The 18,432-nt window shown below is 41.9% G+C and overlaps 1 long non-coding RNA gene and 2 gene segments (V, D, J or C); 1 reads left to right on the top strand and 2 right to left on the bottom strand.

Moving 5' to 3' along the window:
* Positions 1–1,676: 1,676 nt before the first annotated feature.
* LOC109255792 (T cell receptor alpha variable 8-3-like) lies at positions 1,677–3,657 on the bottom strand. The segment is given in 2 exon segments: positions 1,677–3,159; positions 3,291–3,657. Coding segments are annotated over 2 exon segments (648 nt in total).
* A 2,105-nt stretch (positions 3,658–5,762) lies between these two features.
* LOC109255795 (uncharacterized) lies at positions 5,763–13,900 on the top strand. Its single transcript, XR_002075353.2, has 4 exons — positions 5,763–5,952; positions 7,927–8,260; positions 10,364–10,551; positions 13,637–13,900. It is a non-coding gene; the product is annotated as an uncharacterized LOC109255795 (long non-coding RNA).
* Positions 13,160–14,328, bottom strand: LOC109255793 (T cell receptor alpha variable 2-like). The segment is given in 2 exon segments: positions 13,160–13,817; positions 14,216–14,328. Coding segments are annotated over 2 exon segments (360 nt in total).
* Positions 14,329–18,432: the final 4,104 nt, after the last annotated feature.

The raw sequence follows: 18,432 nt of genomic DNA, 5'->3' as shown, positions 1-18,432 counted from the left end.
GACGCGGGGCTCGAACTCACGGACCGCGAGATCGTGACCTGAGCCGAAGTCGGACGCTTAACCGACTGAGCCACCCAGGCGCCCCGGCAGCTTCATTTTTAATTTTTTGAGGAATCTCAAAAAAATTTTGTTCAGAGTGGCTGCGCCAGTTTGCATCCCCGCCAATAGTGCCCAAGTGCTCCCCTTTCTCCACATCCTTGCCAACATCTGTTGTTTCCTGCGTTGTTAATTTTAGCCATTCTGATAGATGTGAGGTGAGAGCTCATTGTGGTTGTGATTTGTATTTAGCTGATGATGAGTGATGTCGAGCATCTTTTTATGTGTCTGTTAGCCATCCGCATGTCCTCTTTGGAGAAGTGTCTGTCCATGTGTTTCCCCCATTTCTACCCTGGATTATTTGGAGGGGGGGCGTTGAGTTTGATAAGTTATTTATAGATTTTGGATACTAACCTTTATCTGCTATGTCAGTGCAAATATCCTCTCCCATTCCATCGCTTGCCTTTTAGTTTTGTTGATTATTTCCTCTGCTGTGCACAAGCTTTTTATCTTCATGAGGTCCCAAGACTTCATTTTTGCTTTTATTACACATGATTTTTTAAAATAATGCCATTCACTCTTCCATCAAGATATATCCAATATAAATTCAATAATAGTAATAACTCATGCACATACAACACAAAAACAACAAACACCATTTAGGAAAAGAGACAAATCCCCAAAACACCTAATGTTAATGGAATCTGCCAACTACAATAATCAAAACATACTAGATACTCACATTGATGTGGTGTGATTCCTTGGCTCATATAATATGCGAATGGAAAATCACTAGAAAATATTTAGGAGGTGACTTTTAGGTCTAGAATTGCCCAATTTATTCTAAGTGAACAATTTTTCCATTTCCTCAAGTAAACATTAGTGAATGCGGATGACTTCTAGTAACATTTTAGATATCACAAGTCATGAATAAATAACCAACTTGCCTGCAGTAGCAAATGGAGGAGAAAAGAAGTATTTCAGGGGAAGCTAAAGACTCTAGAACACCTTGTACATAAATAAAGCAAAATAGAGTCAACTAATTACAACAGCGACCCCAAGTGGTCACTATACCTGGACAGAAGAAATGTTTCTCAAAAGTCAGTATGTCTCAGACCCAGCAATTTATGGAAATTATAATCTTTGTTAAACAGAGTAGCAAGTGGTTGGGCTTGGTCACATGGACTATGGAGTATATTTTTTACAAAGGAAAAAAAGACCCTGAATGAGGATTTAGACAAAGAGAATTGTAAGTGATTCTCAGGACTTGCTAGTTGTGTATTTAGTGTAAAGCATTTGTTCTCTTCATCTCTATGAGAGAGATTAAAAGATCAATTAAGTATGCATAAGAAAATTCTCTCTAAGCCTTAATGTTCTATACAAATGCAAACTATGTTTAACATAGGAAATCACAAGAAAAATGATCTTACTGTTCAGGTCAACAAATGTAACTTGATATCTCTGTGTTGCTATCTATTATCTTGCTCAGGGAGAACGTTACTGGATATCAAGCAAGTAGAGAAAGAAACACTAGTTTTCCCATGTATCAGTCTTTAGAATGAAAGTAATTTTTAATGGCTGTGGTGTTATGGGTTGAACTGTGCCCCCCCCCAAACACGCACCAACTGGGGCATGGGGGGGACTTGGAGTCTTAATCTCTAGCAAATTAGAATATGACCTTACCTAGACAAATTGTCTTTACAGAAATAATGAAGTTATATGAGGTTATTTGAATGGAATTTAATCCAACATGATTAGTATCTTTTAAAAAAGGGAAATTTGGGAACTCCAGGGTGGCTCAGGTTGGTTCAAGTGTCTGACTCTCTATTTCGGCTCAAATCATAATCTCATGGCCTTCAGATCAAGCCCTGCACCAGAATCTGCACTGACAACATGTAGCCTTCATGGAATTCTCTCTCTGCCTCTCTCTCTGCCACTCCCCTGCTCTCTGTCTCTATCTCTCCAGAAAAAGAAGAAGGAGGAGGAGGAGGAGGAGGAGGAGGAGGAGGAGGAGGAGGAGGAGAAGAGTGGGAATTCTTAGTTACAAAAGTTAGGTAAAGGAAAATATAAATATTCACTACTGGAGCCTCCAGCTGACTTGACCCTAACAGATTCCTACTCTCACTCCACTCTAGTAATCATCTCTGTCATATTAGCATAGCCCCTACCTTCCTCAACCTCATCCAGTGATGGATTGATGGAAATCTCAACTCCATCTTTTTGAGATGATGTTAAAATGAAAGAGCTGAGTAAATGACAGAAGCATTCACTAAAAATTCTCCCTGTGCTTGGTGATTTTATTTTATCACATTTTCCTCAGTCGCTTCCTCTAATATTAACCTTCCTCTTTCCATTCAGTTTTTCAAATAGGCACACACACAGATGGAATTATCTAGGATCTTAAGGAAAGTTCTTCAGTTAGGGGGAAGCTTAGCGTGTCCCTAGTGGATTACAACCATCGGCGTAGACTGTCATAGTACTCTCCTCTCTGGTCACAAGTCAAATGGCAATCACAGCACAAAACCCATCCCTGCCACTGTCCCATCCAAAGTGATTCTCTGAGCAAGTTCCAGTCTCCAGTCTGTTGGTGACATTGTGTTTGTTTGTTTGTTTTTTCATAAGTTGTCCTTTCCTCATGAATCCTGACTCTTGGAAGATTAGAACCATGTCTGCACAAGAACTAAGCAGTTTAGTCCCCTCTGTCCATCTTGTCACCATAGAACATAAGGTCTCACTGAAAGTGCCCCAGGTTGATCCCTTGAGTCACTGGAAGCCTCACATTCACCAGAAGTTGGTGTTCAGCTCCCCCTGCAGTCCCAGGCACTGTGTCACTCACAGCACAGAAGTACTTGGCCGCATCGCTCCACTGGACCGCGGGTTTCCTCATGTGGAAGGCCTTTTCACTCTTCCTAAATTCAGCCTCAAAACCTTTGGTGCCTTTCACCAGGATGTCCCCTGATATGTACTTCAAGAGAAGCCGGAGTCCTTGGTTGGGGTGCTGCACGTACCAGAAGAGATACACCTGAACAGAAGACGAATAGTTGCACCTCAGCTCCAGAGGGGCTCCTTCAGAGACAGTGATGTGGACATCAGGCTGGGTCACTGACTGGGCTCTGGTTCCTCCTGAAACATCAATATGCTGAGTCAGTGAGACCAGGAAAGACTTACCGATTAAGAAGAGGTGTCTCTCCTCAGAGTCCAGTTGTAATACTGTACCGGTAGGGAACAAGAAGATGAAATAGAATTTTACTCACTCGGGGCAAAAAGTATCATAAACACAAGCATGGGGACAGGAGCCAAGCTCATGGCTGAGGACTGAAGAAACTGTAGTCTCCTTTTTGAAGATCTTTCCTGAGCAAGAAGGAGTATGGTTGAGGAAACAGTACCCTTGGAACAAGGAAGAACGTGTATGGTGGGTGCCCTAGAATCTTCTGTAATTGTGTTCCAGAGACGTCTGGAAGAGTCTTTTCCTTGAAAATCTGGGTGTTTCCTGACTTCTAAATTCCTCATATGCCACCATCTATGAAGAGCTCCATCTGGACTCTTCAGTCAGCTCTGTGAAGAAGGAGCTAAAGGAAGGATGGTTGGGAGGGAGGGAGATCTTCAAGTATAATTCTAGTGTGTGCATCATTGCCCTCTGGAGGCCAAGCAGAAGTAGTTCTTCTGGTGAGCCGTGTGCCTTTACGCTGAGCAAACTTCTTTTTTTTTTTTTTTTAATTTTTTTTTGTTAACGTTTATTTATTTTTGAGACAGAGAGAGACAGAGCATGAACAGGGGAGGGGCAGAGAGAGAGGGAGACACAGAATCGGAAGCAGGCTCCAGGCTCTGAGCCATCAGCCCAGAGCCCGACGCGGGGCTCGAACTCGCGGACCGCAAGATCGTGACCTGAGCTGAAGTTGGACGCTTAACCGACTGAGCCACCCAGGCACCCCAGCAAACTTCTAACATCAGGTAACTCAGGAGCATTCTTCCCTTTCACCTGAAACCATGCATAATAACAATCCCCACAGATGCACAATTTTCTCATCCTTATGATTGCAGAGACGTGATGTGATTTGTGACTGTTCTGACATTTCCTCCTTCTGTAATATGTGAGTATGTGACCCTCCAAGGTCCATACTGTTCATCTCAGATATGAAGATACATAAGAAGAGAGAAACTAACAGCCTTCACGGAAAAATTGATTAGGCGAGAACAGTAGTCGTCTCAGTCATTGTCCATAACAGATTACATGGAAAACATCTAATAGTCCTTAGGGCAAAAGAATCAGGCCGATTGACCCAGGTTCAGTTTTGTTTATGGAGCTATTGGCAGGTTGAAATTGAGCATCGTGACAATTAAAACATACAAAAAATTACCTATCTGTTGCTAAAAGAAGAAAATAGGAAAGAAAAGTGCCAGGATTCCCCTTAACATCCCATAAAATCAATTCCCGAAAGGTAAGGCCATTTTAGCAGGATATGTAATAAAAACTGGGAGTTTTAAGCCAACAGGTGATAAAAAGTAAAAAAAGAAGGTAAGTTCTTCTCAGTAGATAAGAAATTAAAAGAATATAAACAATGAGAAAATGAAAGTATATTGCTCTGGCACACCTGGGTGGTTCAGTCAGTCAAGAGTCCAACTCTTGATCTCGGCTCAGGTCATGATCTCATGGCTCGTGAGATCAATCCCTGCATCGGGCTCTGCGCTGACAGCAGAGAGCCTGCTTGGGACTCTCTCTCTCTCTCTCTCGCTCTCTCCCTCTCTCTCTGCTCAAAATAAATAAATAAACTTAAAAGAGAGAGAGAGAGGCATCAAGTCCAGTCCCTCAAGGGTGTATGTAAGATGTGAGCAGAGGAGCCAAAAGCAGCCTGCATGTTTAAACTACATGTTTAAATTCTCCCTTGATTCAAATTCTCCTTGCACTATAGCTTCACCCTCTCCTTCCTTCACAGCAGAGCTAACCTGCCCCCTTCCCCATCGCACATCACATGTTGTGCCATCCTCTATCTTGGCACTTGCCAAACTGTTCTGAGTCACTGTTGGTTCACTCTACAGCCAACAGCACTCTTTTTGGCAGGAACCATCCCGGGAGTTTGGGCTGCCCCATCGCCGAAATCAGTCTCATGCCCTCAGAGATCCTTGAGGCTGGCAGAGCAGGGGAGCGGTTAGACCGGGCACCTGAGAGACAGACTGCCTGGGTTGCAACTCGCCGTTTCACGGTTTTGTGACTTGAGTGAGAACTTAAGTTCTCTGGGCCTTAGTCTCTTCACCGGCAAAGTAAACCTCATGCTAACAGTTGTGAGAATTACACTGGGTTCGTAAATGTTTGGAGATCACATGGGGCACATAGAAAGCAAGGATAGCTTCTTACATCTATTTGTCATCAGTGCTCAGTACAGTACCGAGCACATAAGGATTCATAAATATCTGTCCCATGAACAAATTCTGTGGCTTGAAATTGTAATTTAGTTATGATGAGTGACATATCCTAGAGCCACACCACCTTCTGTGGAGAGCCATACAGGCTTGGGGAAAACAGTTTCACTGTGGTACTCGGGGGTTTGTGCTCAGCTCCGCCTCCAGCCCCCACCACTGTGTCTGTTACAGCACAGAAATACACAGCAGACTCACTCCCAAGGACGGATGGTTTCCTCAGGTGGAAAGAGGTTTGGCTCTTATTAAATTCAGCCTCAAAACCGTAGTTGCCTTTGACCAGGTTGGCCCCTGTGATGTATTTCAGAAGGAACCGGAGACCTTGGTTGCGATGTTGGACGTACCAAAAGAGATACGGGATTCCAGAAACTCAATAGTTGCATTTCACAGTCACTGGATCCCCTTCGGCAACAGTGACCCGATCTGGCTGAGACACCGACTGAGCTCTCAGCCCACCTGTAAATGAATCCACACTCCATCAGTGAAGCTGCTGTAAAGCATGTGAGTGGGTAATACAAGTGGAAAATGGGGAAGGCATATTACTCACTCAGTGTGAAGACAATCGCAAGCATCGAGATGCATGCAGAGGCCATGGGTTAAGCCGCGCTGGCTGGGGACTCCTTTCCAGCCCACCCCAGCCGGAGATTGAGTCCCACCCCGGAGAACAGGCTCTCAAAGAGGGATCAGCACCCTTTTGTCAGGGCAGAGTTTTAATAAATGGCTCTGCTTTGGGGAACCTGTTGTTTCCTGGCACCTGTGTCTTTCTGTTGAGCAAGCTCTTGGCCCAGACTCTGCAAAGCTAGGTGAGGGAGCCAGACTGCTACTCCTCTTGCACCTGGAACAAGCCTCACACTACATCGCCCCCTAGCGCCCACACACAGACCCGGGTGACTTAAAAAAAATTTTTTTTTTAATGTTTATTTATTTTTGAGAGAGAGAAGGACAGAGCACAAGCTGGGGAGGGGCAGAAGAGAGAGGGAGACACAGAATCCGGAGCAGGCTCCAGGCTCTGAGCTGTCAGCACAGAGACTGATGTGGGGCTCAAACTCAGGAACCGTGAGATCATGACCTGAGCTGAAGTCCGATGCTTAACCCACTGAGCCACCTAGGCGCCCCAGAGCCTGGTAACTTTATCATCAAGTAGCTGGAGTTTCCAAGTCTTACCATCATAGGACCAGAATTCTGGATGTTTACACTTTCCATGAGCCACAAAGGGAGAATTTGCTGTTCAAGGAAAAGAAGCAGGAGTCTGTGAATCAAAGTGGAAAAAACACATGTCGAGTGGATCAAGCTTTCACTGGTTTGTGCTCTATTTAGATAACATAAAAGACAGAAGGGAAGTAGAATTTTTTAATAGGATGGGAAAATAAATAGAAAAGAGGAGGAAAAGCATAGCTTTGGGTGAAAAGGGAAAGAAAAAGAAAAATGAGAGATAAGAAAAGGCAAAATAGGAGAAGAAGGTAAGAGAAGAGAAATCAGAGAGGAAGAGAACCTTGTTCTCTTCAGAAATAAATTAGAGCCAGCTTCTATGTAAACCCTTTGGACTGAAAAATAATTGTTTTGTTTTCTAGGTTGGTCCTGTGGGAGAACCCTCCCCATAATGACCTTTAAGTAAAGATTCATACAAAATGAACTTGAACCCAGCCTTTAAATATTTTTAAGGAGAGAAAAGGAAGGGATGGTATTATATGCTCCTCCTGACACAGTTGTCCTGTTAAATAGTAGATTATAAAGACAAAAGGAAAAGCCCTCTGTGAAGGAGCTGAAAAATAGAGATTTTCCGCATGGGGAGGCTGTTTAGAACAAAGTTCAAAACTTGATGGTTAAGTAAGCTTGAGGTACTATGATGATAAAGGGCTCATTTCAAGGGGAGTAAAGTGTTGTACTTAAAAAATGCCACAATAGTAGCAGAGCAATTGTTCAATAAACTTTATTGAAATGAAACAAGTAAGTATCAATATAAAGACATCATTCCTCTGATATGCCTTATTTTTCCTTTAAATAATGTCCAGGAGCATTGGTGGCTCAGTTGGTTAAGCCTCTGACCTTGGCTCAGATCATGACCTCACAGCTCAGCTCGTGAGTTTGAGAGTTTGAGTCCCAAATCAGGCTCTGTGCTGACAGCTCAGAGACTGGAGCCTGCTTTGGATTCTGTGTCTCCCTCTCTCTCTCTGCCCCTCCCCTGCTCGCTCTCTCTCTTTCTCAAAAATAAACATTAAAAATAATAATGTCCAAATAAACCATATATTTGAGAAAGAGACTAGAAAATCTCTTTGCTTCGAATCAGAAGAAAAGCGGATCATAGCTGTTTCTGAAAGCTTTGCTAAGTATCTCGTACATAAATGGTTGAAACCTTAACACTATGATAATGTCTTTCTTTGGAATATGTAAATTAGCTTTAAGTACTCATCCTCAAACCGCAGGAGGCCTGTGATGAATAGGAACCTATAATAAATTCCTTCTCTTTCTGCCTAGCGCCTAAGAGGAGTGTTAGCCTTGCATCTTTGAGGGCCCTGGCAATCACCTCAAGAGGATATCTGGAACAAAGCTTAATGAAAAGGATATTTTAAACTTTTTGTGGGCAGATTTAAGGGAAACGTGGAAGAGAAGGTGAAGCACCCAGGGCCTAGCAACAGCCAGAAGACTGAACCACTTGTAGGCCTGAAGGGAAGGAGAAGGAAGAAATTACCGTGACCTGGGGACACCTGCGAATGAGGGCAACTACGACCCAGCAGGACCTACGGGCTGGAGTACAAGGAGGAAGATGTGGCCCACAGCAATGTCAAGGAGCTTCAGTCTGAGATCCCAGGTCCTTCTTTCAGACTGCCTACTGCCCTTCCCGTTGAACTATTTATAAACATCAGAATGCTGTAAATGTCACTGATTTCCCAGGAGACAACAAGAGAGGATTCATGTAAAATAATGAGAAAGCCCTTTGCAAACATCAGGCTCTGAAATGTAGGTTATATTCATGATAGAAGTATCAGAGAAAAATCAGCACAAGATAAAGTTACTGGAACAAAAAGGAAAATCAGTGGTTTTTTTCATATGAAACATGGGATTCAAGCCAACTAAGAAAATAATACTTATTTCACATAAATTAGGGAACTCTCAGAAGAAAAGGGGGAAACCCATGATTTAACTTCTCTCCTTCCAATAGAGGACACCATAAATCATTGACCCTCCTCATCTCCATAGACTGAAGAGATTTTCTACTTTCTTTGGGCCCAGTACTTTCCCTCACCTGGACCCAGTTTCCTTACTGATTCCTTTTAGTTTAATGATAGCTCAAGCTACGCTTGAGGTGTGTTGTAAGTTCTAGGAATTGTATTTTTAAAGAAATACAAGCCAACCAGAAACTGTTTGAGGTGTACAATAGAGAGAGAAATAAAAAATGTGGCATACCAGGCCCCTGGCTGGTTCAGTTGGTAGAGCATGTGACTCTTAATCTCAGGGTTGTGAGTTCAAGCCCCATGTTAGGTACAGAGATTACTTAAAAAGAAAATCTTTTTAAAAATGTTTTTTAAATAATTGGTTTTTTTAAATGTTGCATACATATAATAAACGGTTAGGAAAACAAATATTTACTATGGAAAGAAAAACTGCTCAGTGGCAATGTGAGATCTGGTAAAAAAATTATAAAGGAGACATGTGGGGGCACCTGGGTGGCTCTGTCAGTTGGACGTCCGACTTCGGCTCAGATCATGATCTCACAGTTTGTGAGTTCGAGCTCCTTGTCGGGCTCTGTGCTAACAGTGCAGACCCTGGAGCCTGCTTTGAGTTCTGTGTCTCCCTCTGCCCCACCCCCTGCTCATACTCTGTCTCTATCTCTCTCAAAAATAAATAAACATTGAGGTGCCTGGGTGGCTCAGTTGGTTGAGCGTCTGACTTTGGCTCAGGTCATAATCTCACAGTCTATGGGTTCAAGCCCCATGTCAGGCTCCGTGCTGACAGCTCAGAGCCTGGAGCCTGCTTCGCGTTCTGTGTCTCCCTCTCTCTCTGCCCCTCCCCCACCCATGCTCTGTGTCTCTCTCTGTCAAAAATAAATAAAACATTTTTAGAAATTTTTTTTATTTTTTAAAAATTTTTTAATGTTTTTATTTTATTTTATTTTATTTTTGAGACAGAGAGAGACAGCGTGTGAGTGGGGGAGGGGTAGAGAGAGAGGGAGACAGAATCTGAAGGAGGCTCCAGGCTCTGACCTGTCAGCACAGAGCCTGACGTGGGGCTTGAACTCACAGACTGAGAGATCATGACCTGAGCCAAAGGGATGCCCAACTGACTGAGCCAACCAGGCACCCCCCCAAAAATTTTTTTTAAATAAACATTAAAAAAAAAAAAGGAAACCTGTAAACTTTCCAGGTCCCCAAAAGTATAGAAGCCACAGGAGCACAGTGTGTTTGCTTCAAACTTCTGGTGTTTGCGGACCACTGTTGGTGTTCCTGGGCTCATAGATATATCACCGCAGTCACTTGGCCATGTCTCTATGTCTCTTCACATTGTCTCCCATCTGTACGTGTCTGTCTCTGTGTCCAAATTTCCCCTGATTCTAAAGACAGCAGTCATATTGGACTAAAGCCCAACCTAATGACTTCATTTTAACTCTACTGCCTCTAGACCCTATTTCTGAGTAAGGTCACATTCCGAGGTACAGGAAGCTACGACTTCAACATATCTTTTTTAGGGGGACACAGTTCAACCCATGACACTAACCCTTGGAAGAAAACGAAAGCTACTCAGCATTCCAATCTCCACTCATCCTCTTTGGTGCCCTGATCCTCAGACGTGCAGGAAAATCTCCCAGATAGGTCTGTGACCTTACCCACAAGAAGAATAGAAAACAGTGAGGTTAGAGAAGGCAGGGCCCATTGGAGGAAGGCAGGATAAGTCCTAATCTGAGAGTGATTTAAAGTCTTAGGTCTCTCATGGAACCAGTGGCAGACCCATACCCCTCTGAGGCAATCCTCACATATTGAAGAGCCGAGATACCGCCCCCAAGAAAAGTTTACCACTAGTGCCGACACAGCCAGCAGCTGACAGAGCAGACCAATCCAGAGAAAGGCTTCACACGGCTCCATGCCACCGGCATTGGCCTGTCAGGTAAGCTTTTCAGCTCTGCCCCCATGTTTATTCTCAGAATCCCCACAACAACTTTTTCACCTAGGAATTTTTTCTTTTGTTTTGTTTCTATGGGAAGTAAACAACATCAACAACAAAAGATGGCAATCTTTTACATGCATGCAAATCTCCAGAGTTTGAGAGTAAAGGGAATTGTACTCTCCTGTGGATTCTTCTGTTTTTTCCTCTTCACCATCAAACTGAATGAGAGCTTCATGATGTTATTCCTTTGGGGTTGAACTATCACTGCCATTGTCAAAGTAATTCCTCTCCCCTCAGCTGCATTTTCTTCTTCTTTTATTTCATTCTCTTCCCACTTTCCCCTTTGGGTAATAATGCCTCTGATGGTTTACAAGTGAGCTGGAAAAAATCCGTAGGAAGACTAGTTGTTGATGGTTTAAACACTAGAATCAAGGGGCGTCTGGGTGGTTCAGTCAGTTAAGCTTCCGACTCTTGATTTCAGCTCAGGTCATGATCTCACAGTTTATGAGTTCAAGCCCCAAATCAGGCTCTGTGCTGACAGCATGGAGTCTGCTTGGAATTCTGTCTCCCTCTCTTTCTGCCCCTACCCCACTTGTGCTCGCTCTCTCTCTCTCAAAATATGTAAGGATATAACTTTTAAAAACTAAAAAAAAAAAAAAATAGAGTCAAGACACCAATATAAAAGGTAGGGTTTTCAACACACCACACATATACTCTTCAGTGAACTGAAAAGAACCTCCTATATGACCAAAGGGAATTTTCTGTCTCTTTCCTTGTTTGCCAAAGCAATGAGAGGGCTATACACTTATTCACTATTTCCTGAGCAACAACAGTATACATGGCACTGTGCAGGACTCTTAAGAACACATGATTCTTCTTCCCAAATATTTTGTTTGGTTAAAAACATAAGACAACACCCTTTTAAACAAGCAATCACTGAAAATAGAATATGCCTAAAGAAGTGTTACTAACAATATGTTAGTAACAATATGTCAATTCATATTTGTATCCAATGGCGATATTTAGGTGTCATTAAGTTTTGGGGTTCAGATCCAAGCTATTTAAGACATCTTGGTAAAACTTTATGATATTTCGGGGCGCCTGGGTGGCTCAGTCGGTTGAGCGTCCGACTTCGGCTCAGGTCATGATCTCACAGTCTGTGAGTTCAAGCCCCGCATCGGGCTCTGTGCTGATGGCTCAGAGCCTGGAGCCTGCTTCGGATTCTGTGTCTCCCTCTCTCTCTGCCCCTTCCCTGCTCATTCTCTGTCTCTCTCTGTCTCAAAAATAAAATAAAAACATTAAAAAAAAAAAAAAAAAAAGAAAGACTATGCCACTAAAAAAAAAAAAAAAAAACAAAAAACTTTATGATATTTCCTATTACTAGAATGTTCCTTTCTTCTGTGGTCAGCAATCTGCCCTTTACTTTTTGTTCCATATAATATTCTGGTTTCTCTTCAAATCATATATCTTTCACTTTTTACTTTTTGTTCCATATGTAAACACCTGCTGAACACCTACTATGTAAGCAAACACTGGCACTGCAGGGACCACTTCCTGAAACACTTCCTTATTAATATAATTCCAAGTGCAAGGAAGTAGAGAATAGTGGTTAAAACCTCAAGACCTGGGGTCCAGAGTCCAGGATTCCCAGATCAAACTTGACTGAGCAGCAGAATTACCAGAGAGATCTTTATGGAAAATACAGACTCTGGGCCCCAGCCCTGAAAACAGATTCAATTAATCTGGAAAACAGCAAACCCCCCCTTTCCAAAAGTCCAGATACTTCTGATGAAAAGGTTTAGAAAACACTGGCCTACCCTCGGGCATCAGTCTATAAAGTGAGAGGGTCATATCTGGGGTAGTAAGACCAAGATAATTTAACAAGGATATGGGAAGAATAAATTACAACTTCCATTCATATCTATTTTTACATTAAATATCAGGAAAGAGATTGAGTTTTACAAATAGTTTATACACTGGGGCACCTAGGTGGCTCAGTCGGTTAAGCATCTGACTCTTGGTTTCAGCTCAGGTCATAATCTCACAGTTCCATGAGTTTGAACCACGCATCTGGCTCTGCACTGACAGCGTGGAGCCTGCTTGGGATTCTCTCTCTCTCTCTTTCTCTCTCTCTCTCTCTTTGCTTCTTCCCCACTTGCATGCTCTCTCTCTCAAAATAAACTTATAAAAAATAAAACTTAAAAAAGAGATAGTTTATACACTGATCAACACTGGCATCCTCACTGTGTCTGTATGTTAGATTCTAAGCAAGATACCCAGATGGCTGGATTAAGGTTCCACACTCTGGTCTGTTGGTAGAAACTACTCACTCATTTATTCCATTTCCACTTCTTATGATATTATCCAATGTCAACTAAACTATTCTTTTTTTTTTTTTAACGTTTATTTATCTTTGAGAGAGAGAGAGACAGAGAGCATGAGTGGGGGAGGAACAGAGAAGAGACACAGAATCTCAAGCAGGCTCCAGGCTCCGAGCTGTCAGCACAGAGCCCAATGCAAGGATCAAACTCACGAACTGTGAGATCATGACCTGAGCTGAAGTCAGATGCTTAACTGACTGAGCCACCCAGGCGCCCCTCAACTAAACTATTCTTTACAAGATGGACACATGTCTTAAAAATATTCCTGCAAAGAAGCAGAAGCTAGCAGATAACATTTAAAGGCAAAAATAATCTAGTGAGATCTCAAAAGAAAATCCTCAAAAGTGTTTCAGTTATCCAGAAAACTATTTGAAATACGGATCTGCAGCACCATTATTGAATCACCCCCTACAAGCATATTTTCCCATGTCCATCTGCTCTCACGTAGTGTGTCTGCACTCAAAATGTTTTCTGATAGTGCCAAGTGGACATGCTTGGGGCACGCTGAATCAGGGAGGAAAGCAGTTATGGCTCCCCTCTTTTCTGCCTCCTGCAAAGGCTATGCCCCTTCCTGTTTCTGCTCAGCTCTTCATAGGCTCCCTGCCTCTGTGCCCTCCAGAGCACAATAGTAAGTGGCAGCATCTTCCAGCTGCACATGGGGGATGAGCAGCAGTGAAGAGAATTGCTCATAAGTCATGTTGTAGCGTCCCTGCTGAGAAGACCTGGAACCCCGAACCAGGAGTCTCGGAGCGTGTCCTGGGATGTGAAGGTACCAGAAGAAGGTGTAAGCATTGGATATAGAGTGATTGCAGGAGATTTCCACCACAGCGCCCTCCGGAGAAGCCATGCCAGGAGGCTGAAACACTTGGTCCTTGCTCTCTGCAACTGCAGGAAACAAAGAAGGGCTGTGATTTTTGTGCTGCTATCGGGCTTGCTGATTGCCCCTGTGGCGCAGTGAGTATTAACAAGGCTGGTTTTTCTGTTTTCTTTTTTAAGCGAACCCAAATTGGGGCACCTGGGTGGCTCAGTCGGTTAAGTGTCTGACTCTTGGTTTCAGCTCAGGTCATGATCTCACGGTTTCATGAGTTCAAGCCCCACATCGAGCTCTGCTCTGACAGCATGGAGACTGCTTTGGATTCTCTCCCACCCGCCCCCCCGCCCCACCCCTCCCACATCTGCATGTCTGTCGAATATAAATAAAAACTTAAAAAAAAAAAGTGAGCCCAAATTTAAAACAGTGGCATGTGTTTTCCCAAGACCAGCTGGGGAAGGAGCCTACTCACCCTTCCAAGGAGAGCTGAGGAGGAGCCCCAGCCACACTGCCTCCAGAGCACTCTGCAAAACCATGGCCAGAGTGCAGCTGGTCTCACGCCCCAGCTGGAAGTGTGATCCTTGCCAGGAAGCTGATGTAAGGCTGCCTATTTTGCATTTTCTTCTTTGTGTCAATGACATCATCAGCTAGAATCTGCCAAGTGTAGAAGAGTGACTCCAGCTGTAAGGCTACCTAATAGCGACTTGAACGGAGCTCTTTTCTGAGACAGTGGTCTTATAGGGAAGGTATCCTTCTGGAGGTCACCATAGTTGGGCATATTCATTCTAGAACCTTGCTTTCCTTCTCTCAGGGTGTCAGAAGGACTCCCATAGTTGATGAAAGATGGCTTCATCATTCAAATTAAAGTGAAAGGGGTGCTTGGGCAGCTCAGTCAGTTAAGCATCCAAATTTTGATTTCGGCTCAGGTCATGATATCACCATTCATGGATTTGAGCCCTATGTTGGGCTCTGTGCTAAGGGAACAGCACCTGCTTGGGATTCTCTGTCTCACTCTGCCCCTCCCCTGCTCATGGGCTCGCTCTCTCTCGCTCGCTCTCTCTCTCAAAATAAATAAACATTTAAAAAACAAAACACAAATTAAAGTCATGTATTCCCACAACAAGTATGCTGAACTTATCGCACGGGGTACAATGACATGCGAGCATATTAAAATAATGATCAGGAGGGGTACCTGGGTGGCTCATCAGTTAAGCAGCTGACTTTGGTTCAGGTCATGATCTCACGGCTTGTGAGTTCGGGCCCCGCATCAGGCTCTGTGCTGACAGCTCAGAGCCTGGAGCCTGCTTCAGATTCTGTGTCTTCCTCTCTCTCTCTCTGCCCCTCCCCTGCTCTCTCTCTCTCTCTCTCTCTCAAAAAATTAAATTTTTTTTTAAATTTTGATCAGGAATTTTTAAAAATAATTTTAAATATTAAATTTAAATATTAAATTTAAAATTAAATTAAAAATTAAATATTAAATTTTAAATATTTTTTAAATAATGATCAGGAAATCCTAGTAACTGTGATGGATGAGAGTTGAATTTTTTAAGGCACAAAAATTCCTGTGCAAACATATTCATCAAAACATGATTTTGTGCATCCAAGTTTGTCTCTAAAAAAGTATGGAAAGAAATGCTCAGTTATACATTTCTGTAACCAAAAGAAATTGGATCAAGGAAACTCCAAAAGCTGCATTTCAAGATGACTCTTTCGGATGGTACCTATTCTCATTTTGTAGCATGAGACTGTGTCCTCTGTGATGAATGCAAGACTTAATAGCTCTCCTCCTGGTTTTTATTGTTTTATACAGATTTTCTTGGAGTTTTATTTTTAAAAGAAGAGTAAACAAGGTTTGTGGCAATACGAGTTTATACAGTAAAGAGTTTTATGTGCACAACCACCACCTAGTGGATGATGTGGGAACTGATGAAACATCATTTCCCACCCTGCGGCCTGTCTTTGTAGCTTCTCACATCTTGAGGTGATTTCATGCCCTTTGTTTTGTTCAAATTCTTCATCTTTATTCAATTTCCATAAAGATATAAAGGTTGACCAGAGGAAATACCTACCTTCTGGGAAGCTTTCTGGTTATTAAAAGATGTTCTCCATTCAGGTGAGTGGTTATTTAACACATACTTCCATGGAATGAAATATGTCTCTAAAGATGGTTGCTTTATTCATTTCCTTTCTTCTTCTTTTTTTTATAGTCTCCCTTTCAGGTCAGGGGAATCTGTTCCTTCCTTAATAGTATCTCATTTTTATACTGGGAGATTTTTTAATAATGATAAGATAATTATTTAGGCCCAACAGAGAAAATTTATTAATATTTTTGACCCCAAAAGGTTTCCAAATAAAACACAGAATTCCAATATGACTGTAGAATTAAGATGGGAAAATAAAACATAAGTGCAAGGACTAATATAGCTACTGGGTTTAATTTGAGCTCTGAAATTCCTGACAAGTGAAACATAAAAGGAAACACAAAGGGAATACAATTATACAAAGAAACTAATTAAGTGTTCAAGCAGCTTTTTCCTGAAGCCAAGTGACATATAGATATAGATAACTTAAAATTCTTTTTAGGTTACTGGTTACATACTCCCGATTCAAAGTTTCCCACAACTGCACAGTATTTTTGCGTGTGCTTCCTCCACATTTACTTATACAGTCCCTTAGTGGTGGACTCATAGGCTGCCTCCAAGTTCCACCAACACAGCAATGAACATATTTTGATATTTCCCCTTACGAAAGATGCAAGAATTTCTTTGGGGCATGTAACCAGCATGGATTGTGCAAACATATTATATACACACACTCAATTTCAGTAATTAATCATCCAAAGCAAGGGCACCCGGGTGGCTCAGTTGGCTAAGCATCCAACATTTGATTTTGGCTTGGGTCATGGTCTCACCTTTCGTGGGTTTGGGCCCCATGTCAGGCTCTGCACTGACAGTGTGGAGCCTGCTTGGGATTTTCTCTCTCCCTCTCTCTCTGCCTCTTGCCAACTTGCTCTCTCTCTCAAAATAAATAAAATAAACTATTGAAAAAAATCATTCAAAGCAGCAATAGCCATTTACACTTCCACCAGCAGTGCATGAGCATTCCAGTCTCTCTACATCCTCAACAGCATTTGGTATTTTTAAAATTATGAAAAAATATTATAAAACTCTAAATTTCGCCAATATGCTGAGTGTAGAGTCTCATTTTAATTACCATCACCCTTTACTAGTGAAACTAAGCCATTGGTCTTTTCCTTTCCAATATTTCCTATTCAAATGATTTGCCCATTTTTAAATTAAGTCTGTAGTTCTTTCCCAGTAAATTATAGGAGTTCCTCATAGATGAGTACCTTGATGTGTTCAACATACCAAGTACTTTCTTCTAATATACCCCTAATCTATTAACTTTGTGTATGATGTCCTTTTTTTAATGGAAATCCTTAACCTTGATGAAGTCAAAGTTATCACTTTTTTTCACTTATGATTTGAGGTTTAGGGACTTTGACTTAGAAATCATTCTCCACCCTAAGGCTGCAAATGTATTTTCCCCCATTTTATTTTACCATCATACACACACACACACACACACACACACACACACATATATATATATGTGTATATATATATATATATATATATATATATATACACACACACACACACACAGGTTATTTTATATTTTGGTTTTAATTCATCAGAAATTTTCATGTATATATAGTGTAAGAGGAAAGGCAACTTCATTTTTCTCCATAGAGCAAGTTTTCCCAACACTATCTACTAAATAATCCACGTTTCCCCCTCAGATTTGTGGTACCATCTTTATTAAATATTAAAGTTATCTATTAACTTGGTTTCTTCCTGAGGTTTATATTCTGTTTCATTAATCTAGTTGTTTCTTCAGCAACACTACCATACTGTGTTTATTATCTTAGCTTTATCAAGCAATGTGCTTTGTCAAGATTCCCTTTTCATCAGTCAGAATTCTAGATACATTTCAGTGAGATCTGCTCTAGCCATTTGAAACAGAAAAAGAATATATTAAGAGATATTACATAGATCACAGACTCTCCAGAAGAGGCAGAGTGTGAAATAGGGTTCAATGTTATACAGCCAGAAACAATGCTCAAACACACCACAGGGAACACTCTAATCAAGCAATCAGATATCATCACTGCTCAACACCAATACTACAGACTCACTCAACCAGCTACGAAGGCACTCAGTACTGAATATGCGAAGCTCTTAAATTGCTAGCCTGCTAGACACAGTCCCTGCTGCACACACCAAAGGATACATCTGCGCACCTATTACTAGAGGCTGATAATGAACAGAGGTAGTAGTGGCCCATCCTTGTCTTGCTTGTGACATAAAGAGAATGCATTTAAATATCCCCATGAGAGAGACTTCTTTCGTAGTTTAGGATATGCTCAATTTTGAGACTGTTCCATGTGGATTGGAAAAAAGTGCACTTTCTGCACATCTCACAAAGTTCCCTTTGAATATACCTCTATCAGCTTCTACTTCTAAACGCCTATCTCTACAGGGAGCTCAAAATCAGTACAAGAAGACTAGTGGAGGACAGATGCTATGCTTTCCCCCTCCACTCTTCTCTTTACTTTAGCCCCTTTACTCAGCAAAATTTTCTCTTTCCTCTCAAAACTAAAAACAAACAAACAAACAAAAAAGTCTC

This window comes from Panthera pardus, unplaced genomic scaffold (assembly GCF_024362965.1).
Source record: "Panthera pardus isolate Hobbes unplaced genomic scaffold, ASM2436296v1 HiC_scaffold_24, whole genome shotgun sequence".
Classification (NCBI taxonomy): domain Eukaryota; kingdom Metazoa; phylum Chordata; class Mammalia; order Carnivora; family Felidae; genus Panthera; species Panthera pardus.
Note: the sequence above shows the minus strand (reverse complement) of the source record. Positions and strands in the feature narration are given on the sequence as shown.